Source organism: Carassius gibelio, chromosome B19 (genome assembly GCF_023724105.1).
Source record: "Carassius gibelio isolate Cgi1373 ecotype wild population from Czech Republic chromosome B19, carGib1.2-hapl.c, whole genome shotgun sequence".
In the NCBI taxonomy this organism is placed as follows: Eukaryota; Metazoa; Chordata; class Actinopteri; order Cypriniformes; family Cyprinidae; genus Carassius; species Carassius gibelio.
The window spans coordinates 26961732-26978131 of NC_068414.1; the positions used below are offsets into that span (position 1 = coordinate 26961732).

A 16400-nucleotide genomic window follows, 5' to 3' on the forward strand; every position below is an offset into this window, starting at 1 on the left:
CAAAATTCAAACATAGTGTCAAACAAATATAGAGAATACGCTACCATTCAAAAGTTTGGGGCTGGTAATGAAGAAGTCTCTTATGCTCACCTAAAAATCTAAATAACTTATATAATATATATTGAAAATATAGTTTATACCATGTATATACAGATTAAAAAATCTTTAAAAAAATTATTCTAAAAATCTCTTTAGCCATGATCTTATAAGGATTTTTTACTAATCCTATTTTTGTATTAAATTGAATGTCCCTTATCCAAAGTGCACCAGTAGGTTCGACACAATACCCAAGTAGCACCCTTTACATACTTATCTAACCTGGCAAAGTTTGGCAAATCCAGTGAATATTTTAACATGGTAAACTTTCTTAAATAAACCTGTTTGCCCTGACTCTGGGAATTTGTGTAATGTCAGCCAATCAGATTAAAACTTGCCAAACTGTGAAAGTACTGTCCAGTTTTGTATGTAATATGCATCAGGTGATCCCTGGCCGGTTTGTGGGTGTACTGACACTGAGACTAATGGCTCTCTAGTGTATTCACAGACCCAAACCTTATTGGTAATGAAAAGATCTGCTAAAACATCACATGGTGCTTCAAGCACAACAAGAGGTCGCTTTTCAGCAATGTCATTAAGTTTGTATCGGGGGGATATACAAATAGTCTGGACACCATTCAGCCCGCAGCTTTTCAACACTATAGAACACATGATGGGCCATCAGTGTTTATACAGCCCTAGGAACACTTTTGAGAACGTAAAACACTTATATGCTATATATTTAGCGAGGGAAATTGTTCTGCTAACGATCTAAGATCCTTTCTTGGAGTCTAAAGAAGATGTCGGATAGCGGATTACAGATGCCATAGTGGTTTCCTTAAGTTCCAGAAGAGGCTTAAGTCTTCATACGTTTGAGCAGTTGAAATATAGTCCATACCGCTCAAACTAAGCCGAAACATGGACAAGTAGTTATGCATGGAGTGAGAGCAGGATTTTTTATGGGTTTGCTTGTCAAAATTATTACCTGTCATTTCTCCGCTGGCAAAATATAACACGTTTTACCAAGCGCTAACATGGCTTCCTGTGTCATTAGAAGTTTGGATTGCATTTCTTCTAGATTGCAGCTATAATGGACTCTGTCAGGTGTGGCATTGGCTGAGCTTGTCAACCACTCTTATTAATTTGTTTTGAAAACCGAGGCACTTTTCTAAAGGCACGAAATCATCGTCTGTCATGCATGGCTGTCAGTGTATCTAGAATTCAAGTTTTCTGATGCTTTAGCTGTCTTATTATTATAATTTAAAGATGTTCCTACTTGTAATGTGCTTGAATCAGCTGTCGAGTGTGATGAAGGTGCTTTCAAACTTCACCACCAACTGCTTAACCATTACTTCAGTCTTCATTTACTGCTCACTGTTTCCTCTGATATGCTCCTTCTGTTGTTTTCCTTTGCTTCTTGAGGAGGGGTTACAAACCCTTTTACTCATGGAAACTCTTACAAAAGCTGGCTGTGAGCCTGGCTCCTGGCCTTCACCAGCCGTAAGCTTTGAGGGGCCTCTCTGCAATAAAGCACACTGACTTGGCCACTGTCGACGCAAGCCTGTGGCTTGAGCGCTGCCAGGAAGCTCGATCCAGCTCGGCCTGTGCCAAAGCAGTAGATCCTGCAGTAAAGGAAGGGGTCACTACGGGAACCGCTCCACTCCACGTGACCCAAGAGCTGGGTTCCCCATAAGAAACCACAACAAACTTTCCAATTTAGCCTGTGGCGCTGTTAAGAAATGCATGTAGGAGTGGAGAGCAGTTTGGACATTCAGATCATTGAGCAAGTACAGGACTTGTGAAACATATTTATGCAACATGGTGAATTTAGAATGCACTGTTCATTTATATCTACAAATAGTGGGAATGTTTTTAAAACTGAAAAGCACTATCAACTTTAGTTCTGTTTAAGAAATATTAAGGTGTTTTTCATGTCGTTCCAAACATGTATGACTTGATTCTATTTGTGGAGCCAATACAGCTAATACCGTGACAGTCAATGGGGTCCAAAACAGCACCCAAATGACTTTCAATGCATGGATCAAAATAAAACTCTGACATGTTTTTTCTTCCTTTATGTTCCACCAAAGTAAATTATAAAAGTATTTTAGGTGAACTAACTATCCCTTAAAGAAATCTGTTTGTTAGGTGCTTACATAAGTGTTTGAGTAGACAAGATTGGCCAGACGTTGTTAGTCACCTCCAAGTTGTGACTAACAGAATCGTTATTTTGCTAATATTGATTCAAAGGCCAAAAAACATCTTGTGGTCTGGTACTTGGTCAAGCTAACATAGTTTTTGAGGAAGATATACCCTCGTGACTCAATTATGTTGCTGGTCATTGCGTAGATGAAAAATCCCAGTGTGACTGTGATCCTGACCCAGGGTCTGTTTTTCTTGTCTTCAGCTGATTAAAACAATTAGGACTTCTGGGAGTTTTGGCGCTTGTGGACCACTTAATGAGGCTAACAGTGCTGGTGGGATAATTGTTTGGTAGTTCCTTGTTCCCCCATTGTTTCCTGAAGGTAGAGAGCGGGCCAGGTCTCCGGGCTCTATCACACGGATCCAGCTGCCGCTTATCCTGGTCCAGCAGGATGCAGGTTCTTGGATTACCTCACATCCACATATTCACTTCCCAGTCAGAGTCGCAACAGCAATCCCGGAGATACGAGACCTTAATATCAAAGTTCAAGAGGTGCAATTGTCAGAATAAATGGTATATATACAAAACATTCAAAAAAATATTCGTTTATGAACTAATGGAAGGCCTTAATTTCTTAATTTAGTCTGATAGATATGTAAAATGTTCAGTTGGTTACTAAAATGGTCATTGGCTGTAATCATAAAGTATTCTGAGCTTTTTATTACAAATGTCGGAATCACTGAATGGAATGGAACATGGAATCGACTCATGCCATGTTTTCCTAAGTAGGTCTGATGGAATTTTTTGGTTCAAACTTTTACCTTCATGCACTTGGCACATGATTTTATCAAAAGTAAGTTACTTTGCATTCAAGTCAAAGAATCTGTATATATTTTTTCAAATCATACTAGTGTTATGCCAGCATTATCTATTAGAATTGTTTGTTAGTGTGTGTGTGTGTGTGTGTGTGTGGCTCTTTTATACTTTCGGGTCTTCATTTGAATTTTTATTATATTTTAATCATTTTGTTGTGTCCAAATATCCTTTATATTATTTATTTATTTATATTTTACGTTACTGTTTATGATTAATTTATTTCAAGTTTTAGTTCAGCTTTAGTTTTTTTTAGGTCCAGTCACTTCAACTTTTGCAAAACCATCATTTAAAATTTTCATTTAGTTTTAAGCTTTGCTAATATTTATATTTTATTCTATTTCAGCTTTATTTAATTTAACCAAAATGGTTCTAGTTAACAATAATAACCCTGGCTCCTGCATTCCCTGGGAACTGAACCCATGGTCTTGGTTGGTTAGCAGCATGCTCAATTGTTGGAGATGCTATTGTTTTTAATGCGCTAAATGGTGTAGCGTTTTTAATGTGTTATTGAATAGAAAATGACATCTAACATTTAGATACATTTTTCCAAGCAGAGGCTTATAAAAACTTCTCTGGCTAATGCACTGAATCATGAACACCATCTCTGCCACACTCTATAAACTCTATCCATGCATCATCTTCACTCTGAATCATTTATCACGTGCTGAAATACCTCTAGAGTCATGCTAAGCTTATCGGGTTATGAAGGGTAAGTTCTGATTATTCTTTGGTGCCAATTCAAACAGCACCAGACTGAAGTCAAAAAACGCTTGTTAGCTTGATATGAAGCCATAAGCAATGTCTCATATTTCAGCTATTATTGTATATCCAGTCACTTATCACTTGTTGAAGCCCTTTCATTAGACTCCTCATTCGAAATGTGGCAGCAAATTGAGATGTATCCTATGGCAACTGCCAACAGTTTTCTTCTCAAGCCAACAGTCTACAAAAGCAACATCACAGTACATGAGTCACTTACTGCTATCCTTAGCCAAAACCCCAAACCAAAATTGTTGACCAACAGAGACTAGAAAACAATCAAAGTTTCCTTGGTCTTTTCAAAATGCTAGTGCATGTGTCAACACCTACTGAGGCCGTCTTTATTTACCATGAGCACTCTGAATAAACTAAAACCTCTTCAAATGTAAGTTTTCATCATAACAGGGTCCCTAGAGTCTCTCTGCTCAACACAAATATCTTGATTGCTTTGGATATGTTCACGTTTCTTTTTGTACTCTTTCTTTGTGGGATGCTCACTTAAGCATGAGTTCACAAGAAATCTGTGTGTCCTGTTATTCATGCCATGAAGAGACACAGTTCAAATGGATTTGGTCGATCAGGTCAGTGGAAGATGAAACCTCAAGGGAACTGTGAACATAGTCAGAGTCATGCTGCTTGCAATGAATCTGGTTCAGTTCAAACACGTTGCAAATACTGAAAGTATTAGTAGACACTTCGCCATCACAGCATTGGTATTTGGACCAAGACTCAATAGGTCATAGTTAAGCAGCCCTCGCATAGTTGTATTAATCACAGAACATCCTATTATCTATTTACTTCTATTCTAAGTTTTGATTGGCTGAATATCGTCCCACCATTTGTATCATGCCGCTTGTCTGTGTTTGTTCCAGACAGACTGTCTGTCTGCATTAGTGGTAGTGATTCAAAGAAAGAATCACTGAATCATTTATTTAACTGAATGATCCAAAACACTGATTCATTTACACTGCCACAGCTGTCTTTATGATTGTTCAATCATTAATTCAGCTGATTCATTTAAAAACGCTGATTCATTCGGCAGTGAAATATAACTGGATATTGCTCAGAGAAAGTAGTGCATCTAAAGAGTAGGTTACTTGATTTAATGCTTTCAGTGCATTACATTTGAAGAATATATACCGTTTAAGGGTTTGATGTCAGCAAGACCTTATATTTAAGGAATTAATGCTTTTAATTAATGCTTTTAGAATGTATTGAATTGACAAAATATTTATTTTCTCATAAATTCATATAATATTTCTGTTTCATAGAAACCATTTACATTTTAAAATATAATAATATAGAAAACAGTTATTTTACAATTTTGTAATATTTCACAATATTACTTTTTACTGTATTTTGACTTATTTCAAAACATTGACAAAAAAAATAAATGTAACCAATTAATGGTACTGGTGTGATTAAGTGATTGTGTAGTGATTGATGTGTTTGAAATTTTATTGTGCATTCAATATTTATTTGGTTTGTGGTGCTTTGGGTTTTTTATTCTCAGATCTTTTTCCACTGCAAAGTGTCCGTCCCTTCAACTCAGTCTTTTAGACCCGAAAAGATGCTTTCTTTAATGTCCAGCTCACCATAAATCATGCAAATAAAATTTGATTGCATGTGTGCAGTCGTGCCGGTATTTCTTCTCAACCTCCTCTGTTTTGACAGTTGGGAACCTAGTGATTCAAGAGACCTGCGTTTTAATGTCCAAACTCCCATGGCAGTTGTTAAGGCTCGCCAAATTTTTCAAGAAGATGTATTGGCGTAATTTACTCCCAACTGTCAAAGGTCCCTAATTGTTTCAGCATGGAGTGGTGTTTGTGTGGCACGTCCATGTGTGAATTTCTCCCCATAATTCAGCCAATCTTATTGATTCATTTCCTGTTCATATATTAGTGCTACTTAATCAGAATGCTACTGGCAGTAGCGTATCATATGGGCTTATGCTCAAGCGAATATGAAATCTTAATGGATTTTAATATTTATAAGGGTGTGAAAAATATTCCTCCAACTTTAAGTATATCAGTGGTTCAAGTTCTGGTATTTGGGGGTAAATTAAAGTGCAGTTTTCAGTGTTTTGTCAGCTGACTGTTCCCAATTTTTTTTTGGCACGTTGTTGATGGTTTAAGGTGTTTCCGAGTAATAGCTCTTTTAGATCCAGGAGAAAAAGTGAAACCAGGAGCCTGGGAAGAGACCGTGTCAGGCTGAGGTCAGGTAGGCTGGGTGCACTGCGCCTCATGAGGAGATGAAAGACAGATTCAAATTCATTGTTTAGAGGGAACGTCAGCATTCCGGACGACTTCTCCGTCCCTTAGGCAGTTTTGCAGTTGGAGCGTGAAGGCCATGGTTCATTTGCAGGGAATTCCTCAGCAGGCTTCCTGGTCTTGGCCGGGAGCGACACATGAGGGGAGGAAATCCACCGCCTTCAGCCCACGTGTGTCTGCTCGTACTCACTCTCTCTTTTTGTGTCACTGCCTTTAGATTTTTGGGATTTTAAAGCATACGTGACTTTTTTTAGAGGTTGTACAAGAACTTTTGAAACAAACTAGTGGTCAACCGAAATGGGTTTTCCAGTATATATTTTTAATTCATCAGTGGATATTGAAAAAAGTATCACAGTTCCCATAACATATAATCAGCACAGAAGTTTTCAAAACTGATAATAAGAAATGTTTGAGCAGCAAATCAGCCCATCAGAATGATTTTTTTGAAAGACACTGACACTTAAGAAAGGATGCTTTGCCATCACAGAAATAAATTACATGTTAAGATGCATTAAAATAGAAAACAATTATTTTAAATGTTATTAATCTTTTTACTGTATTTTTTGATCAAATGCGGCCTTAAGTATTTTCTATTAAAAAATGTAAATATCTCAAAAACAAGAGCAAAATGATAAAGGTTTAAAAAAATATTTAATGAAAAACACACATTTTACACCAAATACATATAAATTAGGCCTGAAAAAAGGACTGACACAAGACCTTCAGTGCTGCTAATCTCAAAATGACCAAAAATATGCCAATTCATTGGCTTATCTCTAATATAAACAATGCAAAACCCAGAAATCGTTATTTATGTATAAATTGCCATTAAATTTGCGGTCAAGGAAACTATGACTGAATGTTTGATGGCATTAGAAAAATGCAGGATTCTTCTTTAAGGATGATATTCCTCACCACAAATGAGAAAAACACACACAGCTTGTCTAATAGTTATCAAATGCTTCCTGCAGGTGCTTACGTCCATGCTAAAGAATTCAAAGGCCAGCTAAAGTGGTCTGTGCTGTGATCGTAAGGGAAGAGGAATGTGCTGTTTTGAAACCGATAGAGCATTTGATACGACTGACTATCTACGCCCCTCAGAGCTTTGAGAGCCGTTAGCAAAGAAACGTGAAAGCGAATTACTCTTCTCAGAGCTAAAAGGCTCAAATGTTTTGCAATAAACCGCTGAAGGCTTGAAAACTGAAATACAGACATTCAGGGAAGGTTAATGTGCTGTGTTTTGGTCATACAATGCTCCCTGTGGGCCTGAGAGTAAGATGATATGTCTGCCGCTAATATGCTAACATGCTAACTTTAAGAGGCAGTCTCATCCGGTTTCCCCTGCTATCACACAGCAAGTGAGTGCCAGGCTGTTTGTATAGCCTGAAGCCATGCTAAGTCACTTCCCATGCTTAGGCCAAAGAATACAGCTGACAGAAGGAGCCAGGGTCCTAGTGTGTGGGAAAAATCAAAGACAGATAGAGGGCAGGAAGACAGCAGACAGCTGGAGTTGCAGGGACCTCCATAAGAGGGCATGATATCTTCTAAGTCTCACGGAGGCCACTCAGAGAAATTTGATTTATTTTTATTTATGTTAGTTATTTTGACTGTTTGTTTGGGGTTTTAGACGCTGTATATGGGGAATTATAATAGGACATTTGAAATTTAATTTCTTTTTCTACCATTAAATGATTTTCCTATGTTCCTTGGACCTAATTAAAAGTGATAACATTGACACTTTGTTAATTAGGTATCAGGATTAGAAAAAAAAAAAGATCATTAAATATTTTTCAATTGAAAATTAGTCACATTACACATTTAAAAATGTGTTTCATACCGACTCATTATAATTTGAATACTCTAGTCATATCAACCGCCAGATGAGAACACAAACTACTGTTCAGAGATTTGAGATCAGTAAGAATGTTTGGTAAGGAAATTAATATTTAGGAAGGATGCTTTAAATGATGTGAGCATAAGAGAGATACAAAAAAAAACTTAAATGGTAGTGTATGTTGAAGAGACACTCGTATTCAATGTGTTGCAAAAGATCTGAATCTGCAACAGAGAACATTTTAATGCAGTGTTGCAGGTAAACAATACATCATCCATATAAATCGTTCACATATAATAAATATCTTGGTGACTACAGTTCAGTAAACATATTGTGAAAGTGCATTTAGCAATATTTTTCTGTGGTGATGCAATGTCTACTGCAGATGAATTGTTTGTTTTGGGTGTAGCCTAAAAGTAACATGATTTCAACTTGTTTTCACAGTTAATGAAATCATAAGGAACGATCTCTCCAGCATCTCCGTTCACAGCCACGCATAGCAGCCTAAGGTCCCTCTGAGAAGACCACGGCAATCATGAACTCTTCAGCATACCAAATTTCTGACAGAAGATCTGAATCAGCAAGACCTGACTCTGATAACACCAGTTCAACAAACAAACCTTATGCACTCAGAGTTCCACTTCATACGAAGCCATCGGAACTCATCGAACCTTGCTTGCTTGTTTGTTTGGGTTCGGGGGGGGGGGGGGGGGGGTCTGACTGAAAACCAGCCTAAAAGCACAGAAAAAACAAGTGCACTTCATTTCAGAATTTATCAGCACATCCTGCCTGGCCCGAGTGTGTGCTGTTGTGGACCAAGTTGTCTCTCTTTTGCTTTCCTATTTACGCTTTTGTACTCAGTGTAGCTTTTTAAATTATTACCGTAAGTGCAGCTTGACCTTTTAATCTGTACACAATCATGTATATTTCTAAAAAGAACATTCGAGTCTGGTCACAAATCAGTAACTTTGCAGGCCAAAACCCAGACATGAAGTTGACGCATGCACAATTCTTAATTATAACCTAAACCTTTTTTTTTTTTTACATTTGCTTTGGATGCATGCATATGTGAATGCAGGTGTGCACGTCTGAACGCTCGCTTTTGTCTATTTGTGTTTTTGTTACATTTCATCATCCAATGGCACAAACACATGTTTAACTCATGAACACTGTTCTTCATGAAGAAAAAAACATTGATGACTGAGACGTTTGTTTGAATATCATTTTGAAGCCTTGTCCTGAACGGCCTTATTGATTTGCCTTAAGCTTATGCCAAATTGTTGTTTTGTTTATCATTTGACAGCAGATGTCTGTGCTTATGTCTGAATAGCCATTCCATTGTTTATAGCTTTTGTAATATCAGGTATGATATGTACTTGTTAACTGGAATTTTTATGAATAGAATAGAATAGAATAGAATAGAATAGAATAGAATTATTTATTTGGAGTGAGCTGGAATTAATCAAACACAAGCCATAAGGGAAGTATAGCAATCCTATTCCCTTTACGGTCACATTTGGTAGCAACTTTGTGACCAGAGATTGACTGGACTGGCATTTGTCAACCATCCAATATTATTCTAGCAATTTTGCAAGGCAAGATTAAGGGTTTCACATTAGGCTATGCTCTCTCAAACTGCCTCTGAACAGCTGAATATGTTACACTATAACTGCCTCTATGACCTGATGGTTTACTGCACTGTGCCTTAAAGTGTTTATCAAGCAGGAATACTTTTATATCTATTTGTCCTCTCTAATTATAAACGTAATGCATGTTTCTCAGCATATAATGAGATTTTCATACAGGGGTTTTTACTGCCTGTACATTGTATCCTGTCTGTAGGTTGTTAGTTAATGTATGCACTTAATTTGTATTTTTCTGTACTGGGATCTCAGAAATACCACATATTGTTTTTCGTTGTTGTTGTTGTTGTTGTTTGTTCTTGCCAATCAGACCTAACATATATTCTTCTGCAAGGGTTCAATAACAACAACAGATTGTTTTTCTTGCAAGTATATGTATACCATTTACCCATGCAAGTCACATTTCTACAGTGCATTTACATTTCAGTACCACGATATGCACAATAAATTCATGCTTTGTTGGCTCTTTTAGAGGTGTGTTGTTGAATGTTGTAAAAAATATGCATACAAATCGATATAAGGTATTTATATGATAACTAGTTTAAAAACCATTTAAATTACAGTGAATCCTCCAATCTCAAGTTTAAAATGCATTTGAAGTGCATTTGAAGTGCAACTGTTCCACAGTGTCACGACGTAAGCTGTCCCAATTCAGGATGCACCCTCTGAAGACCGCATTCCAAAGCTAATCATGTGAACGCGACACAAAGGAACGATGACATAATTCGAAAGTGACGTCAAATGCACTCTCCGTTTCCCAGGAAAATGAAGTGCACATCTGATGGACACTTCACACCCTATATCCCAGAATCACTTGTGCCCAGATGATGATGGCATTTATAATCAAAGAACATGGAGGATGATATTTGAAATGTACAGTAAGTATTTGTTTTAATTTACTCCGATACCTAGCGAAAGTGTTAACAGGAAGTTTTTTTAACAAAACTGACAAACAATAAGACAACCACTATATAAGGCAATAGACTTTCCCTTTGTTATGTTTTTGTACTGCTGTCATGCAAGATTATTTTAACCAAACTTTAGCACTACAGTATTTTGTATGCATGTCCTGCTATGTCGTATTTTCTAATGTTAAGATTGCAAACCCTGTGCAAAACCTGTAAGTGTTTCCATTTTCTCTTGTTTTAGGACTATTCTGGAGAAAATTTGCCTAATGGGAAAAATGTAAAAATACAAAGCAAGCAAGTTACTGTAATAGACAATTTTTTTGCTGAAATTCATTGGGCTGTTGTTGTTAACAGGCATGGTTTATTTGCTCTGCCTTAGGATTGCAAATGTCCTGGGACAGATGAGGGGGTGAGTGGAAGCTGGGGGAGCTGCTCAGGGACGACATCAAACTCCAGAGAGACAAGAGGAGAGAAGAGCACAGGAGAGCAGGGAGAGAATGGAGCGACTGTTTTCTCTTTTTGAGAGAATGCTTAACAAATAAATTATTAGCAATTCTCTATTAGCCAAGAGAAAACACAGGAAAAAATGAGTACATTATAATTTTTTAAATTATAAATTTAAATGTCACATTGTCAATGAAACAACCTCATTAATGTAGTTTGTTTTTGTAAGTTAATAGTTCTATACATTATTCATTTTTAATATAACTAATTTGTAAATGATTCTGAGTACTGGTTCCAGTGCACGTTCATGGCTAGAAGGTTGGGAAAAACACGGTTTACAGGTTGCCTGGAACACAGCATTTTTGCACCTGCTGCACCCATGGTACGGCAGCAAAGTTGCATTGATTAATACACCAAAATGAAAGTATAGTTCCTAGCCATAATGGCCTAGAAAACTGGTTAAGGTGCTTTTAATTTTCCGTTGGTCTTAGAACACAATGTAACTACAGAAGAGTCATGGTTTAAATAGGAAAAATATCAAAACTCTTAGGTAATTTTTGAGCGAGACGCTAACAGTCTAATCAGATTCAGTGATCTATGCTAAGCTACAGCTAAAGTAGAGATCGGCTGAATGGATTCAAAAACAGTAAACACACAACTATTTAACTCTAGGGGTGGTTGGAAAACAAGCCTATTCTCAAAAATAGTGGAATGTTCCTTTAATATTACTGCTGCACTGATGTGTATGTTACATTTTACTTCTGAATATGTTCAAGGTTATTAAATTTAAAGTTGCCTGCTAAATATAGCCTACTGTTGGGTAGTTTACCATGCATCATGTTGTAAAAGACCATATTTTTATAGTGTTGCTGTCCTGTGAGTACTTCGTATTCGTTCGAGAATACTTAATGAATATACTTCTATGCCGTCCAATTTTGAAAATTGAAGTATCAACATTTTGTCAGAATATTAATAAATTTTTGCTAAAAATATATCAAAGGCTGCATCTGAAGGACTCGGACCAGTCAAACAGAGCACTGTTCAGCTGTCACAGCTGCCACTGAACATTGCTCTATTTTTATTTACATTTTTTATTTACAGTATTATGTTTGCTAACCTGTCTACATGTGTTCACCATGGTCAAGACAATATATATAAAAACTGCTGTGTGTGTGTGTGTGTGTGTGTGTGTGAGTATTTTGTAGTTTTTCATATGTATGATTACATTATTCAAGTTAGCTCCAAGCCAACACCTCCATTTAAAGTTGAAATCAGACAATTAAGGATGCACCAAACCAGTGTAATTTACCTGGCCAAGGACTTGGCTAGCCTGAGGTACCGTCTCCTCCATTATGATGTAAAACATAAAAACAGAAATGAGCAATTCTGGCTCCACCTATCCTGGAACATGATTATACCATCTAAGTAGCCTATGTTAGTTTTATAGAACTGCTTGTCAAGCTCAGAAACATTTATAACCAGTTGAAGTTTCTTATATTATGTATTGACTTGGTTACATGGTGGACATTAAAATGTTATTTTTCATTTTAAACAGTATAGATGATTACTTAATGGTAATACAATATTTGTGATTCAATTGTGAACACAATTGTGTATGTCAGACCATAAATCCCCAAAAACTTGGTTTGCCGTTGCGACCCTTCATAGACCCCCTGCCACCCTTTTTCCACGCTAAAAAATATTCTCTAGCTTCGCTCCTGCATAATGTTGAATAATTTTTTTTTTCATGGGCAATTAATTTTCAATGGCTTTTTTTTTTTTAATGTACCCTTTTGAAACAAAAATATATTGCAGTATATTGGAAAATATCATGTAATATATTAGGCATATATTCTTATATATATTTATTTTTTCCAATATATTGCAATATATTGAAAGTGGCAATCATTTGTATATTTTGCAATATATTATATACTATATGTGTCATCAATATATTATTAAATATATTCAAATATATAAAATATTAGAAATAAAAAGGGAAAATAATATATTACAATATATCACAATATATTTTAAGAAATATAATGGTAAATATATTTTTCTTTCGTAAGGGTATTTAGGGCATGAGTATCCAATCCCTTTTTGCAGAGATCCAAACTTCTCCAAGGCACATTACATAGAAGCTTCTAGTAATTCTGAAGAGCTTTATTGGATGGTTCAGGTGTGTTTAATTAGGTTTGGATCTGAATTTTGTAGGATACTTGCTGGAACTTGATTAGACACCCTGCTTCAAGGTAGGCCTATGTGTCTATTCACCTCTATATTTAACGTAATAGTGGTTGTGTGCAGCTATTTGTAACTTCAATGTGCAAGGCTTCCAGTGTCATTCACTTCCAGTTATTTTAGCTGTAGTCAACAAAAAAAAGTCTCTTATGCTACTTGATATTGCAATCTGGTAGTAGTTACATTATTTTAATTAAACAAGTAATCACAAACACACTGGTTTGTAGTGCAAATAGTTGCACTACCATTTTTCTACACTTTGTTGCGGTTTACATATAGCCTAGTGGCTAATGAATCTGAAGTGTTGCACATTCATAGAAAATAGCTTTCTAAAATAACTTTCATGTTGCTAAATAAAGGGATCACAAAACTTATTTTCAAACATAAGCATACCAAGAGAATTATTATTTGAAGTTAAAAGTGTGAACTAGCCCCAGTCTATTTAATGACAGTAGATGTTTTGAACCAAAATCAATTAACAAAATACTTCAAGATGTTTCTTATTGGTCCTAAATATCATAGAGAATAAAAAACAGAGATGATTTATTTGACAAGTCCTTTGTCCAAACTTTTAAAAGAGTATAAAACCCTGACCGTATGTTCCGTTTCACAGATCTAGTTTCAACCCTAGTCACAATGGCTCATTACAAATGCGGCAATATCGTCTGAAACGGAATCGTGAAATATCCGCAAGATCTCTTCCCCATGTGCACAGAAGAGTTGAACTTCCAGAGTAGTAACTAATGGATCAAAGTAGAAGCAGCTGTTGTATCAGGCTTTGAGCCAAGCACCCTGTGACACCTGCCAGGCAGACAGGAATATTTTCCATGGGTTTGAATCCCCGGTCACACAGCCATGGTGACAACGCACAGTCAGGGTTGGGTGGATCATCAAAGCCAGTGCCCAGAAATAGCCGCTCTATTAGTAGTATGCTTGGATGAGGATTGTTAGAGAGCCAAGACGACGAGCGGCCTTCGCTAACGGTCTCAGTTATCATTGTGTGAAAACTGTCCTGTCGAGTGAAAAGCTGTGAGCCTGAACTCCTTCCACATCCTAATACATATAACTGTCGTCCTCCCGTTATCCTGTCTTCCTTGATAATGTGATCTCTGGATCAAAGCATGATGGTGGCTGTTCTGTCCAGACTGTTCTCATCTGTAGTCGTTTAGAATATCAGCAGTTAAGGGGGTATTGACTGCTTTTATTTTCTAGGCTTGATTGTGTTTATGGGGTGCAATCTTACATGTGTTAATGCCTCCTTAAAAAAATAAAAATAATAATAATAATTTTTCACATAATTTACCTTTATTCTACACTCCTTTGAAATCTCCAATGATTTCATGTTTTCATGAAGCACCTCCCACCTCCCATGAATGCAATGGGCTCAGTTTGGTTATCTGGCTCAGTGTGTTGTGATTGGCTAAACCACCTCTAGTGCAAGTCTAAACATCCCGCCCCTCACCTCAGCTACATGTGCTCCAGTTGTATTGTAAACAATGGCATTGTCAATATTGCTTATCAATGTGAGCCCAAATGAGATGCAGAGGATGCTAGTGAAGAGGGTCGCTCAGAACCTGTGCAAGCACACAGCTCTCAATGGTATGTTTTTTTTTTTGGAGAGTTCAGACATTGCGTGAATAAGAGACAAAAGACGATGTAAATACAGTTCAGTTTAATGCAAAAAATGATCGTTTTGTGTCTCTACGCATTCATGTATCGTCACGAGCCACAGGGTTTAATTTTAATTTGTTTTTTAGCCGTGATTCCCATTCACCTCCATTATAAGACTGACAGACTGCAACAGTTTGAGTTAAAAATATTTGTTTGTCTTCTACTGAAGAAACAAAGTCACTTGGATGCCCTGGGAGTACACAGATAAATGTAACATTTTTATTTTTGGGTGAACTATCCCTTTAATATATGGTTTTATCCTGATTAAAGCTTTAATACAGTATGACAACTGCATGTGCATAAGTTAACGCTTCTCATAGCTGTGTGAAAACATCTGTAGTTACATATAAAGTGTATAATGGGAACACAGCTCATTGTTGGAGCTGATGAGCTGAATGAGAGGCAGAGAGTGAGAGAGAGAGAGAGAGAGAGAGCGAGATGCAGAGCAGGATAAAAGAAGGAACAGAATTAAGAACCTCTGCTTTAGAACACTGGTTTTGAAACTTGTGAATCCAAGTATCATTATGAATATATAAATATATTTTTGTGCACCCCTAGTTTTGATGGCATGGCAACAACTCTTCCTCTTCTCTAAAAATGCATGGCATGGCCTCACCCCTTTGTTTCATGTGTTCTTAGGGGCGGGGTTTATGTAAATGTCAGGATTTATGACATCACAAACCATTTTAAAGGATTATATCTCCATTTGCATTCAACTTTGCAGATATTGTTTATGCTCAAACAGCAACATTACACACTAATTAACTAACATTAAAAAAGTAAAATCTCAATCAATGACCCCTTTAAGAAGCAGAGGAGACATAAAACTAGGAATCTTATTGAAATTGTAATTAAATAAATCTATATGGGAGATCGGAGATGAATGTGGCTGTTGGGCTGGCGTGATCTCATGATAATTTGGATGTATTTTACATAAAATGTGGTCCAAACATTAATTTACCTACATTTTTACAGGCACAAAATTGTAAAAAACAAATAACAAAAAAAAAACAAGGTTTTATGGCAGGATAATGAAATAATCATTGGCTCTCGTCTGCATTCGTCACAGATTGTGGACCGGGGAACCCACCTCAAAACGCTATTGGAATTGTTTTGAGTAGCAATTGGGCAGGGTTTGTTTTTGCTAATACCTGGCAACCCGTTCACCTGTTAAATGTTGAAAGGTCTAAACTGTATGTTGTAGCATCAATAAAAATATGCAAAAATGTTGGTTTGTGCTTGTAAATGTTATGTATTAATATCATAGGCTGTAGGTACCTCTGTGTCCGTGGCATCACCAGTAGGTTTCTGAAGAGCTATTTGAAAGCTCAAAGTGGGAGGAGTGGTCCGTCGCCATCTTGGCAGCTCATCGTCACTCCCAGATAATGGAAAATAGGCAAAAAGGCAGGAGCTGGTTGCTGTAGCCACGCCCACCTAGCTCGACAGCAGTGCGGCAGGGGCGATCCACCTGTCACTCAAGTGGCCACACCCAACCCCCCAAAAAATAAAAATTTGCTGTAAAGTTGGGCATTTTAACATGGAGAGAGTCTATGGGACTGACTCCCTTTTGGA

At 36.9% G+C, this 16400-nt stretch overlaps 1 protein-coding gene across 2 annotated transcripts in view; it reads left to right on the forward strand.

Moving 5' to 3' along the window:
* nfatc1 (nuclear factor of activated T cells 1) overlaps positions 1–8995 on the forward strand; it is a 42445-nt gene extending 33450 nt beyond the window's left edge. The window contains exon 10 of one of the 2 annotated variants that reach the window (XM_052585387.1): positions 1459–2159. In XM_052585387.1, the coding sequence (XP_052441347.1) occupies positions 1459–1511 (53 nt within the window). In that variant the 3' untranslated portion in view covers positions 1512–2159. Of the gene's footprint in view, positions 1–1458; positions 2160–8362 lie in introns of those variants that run through there. The other variant, XM_052585386.1, reaches the window with a different exon arrangement.
* Positions 8996–16400: the final 7405 nt, after the last annotated feature.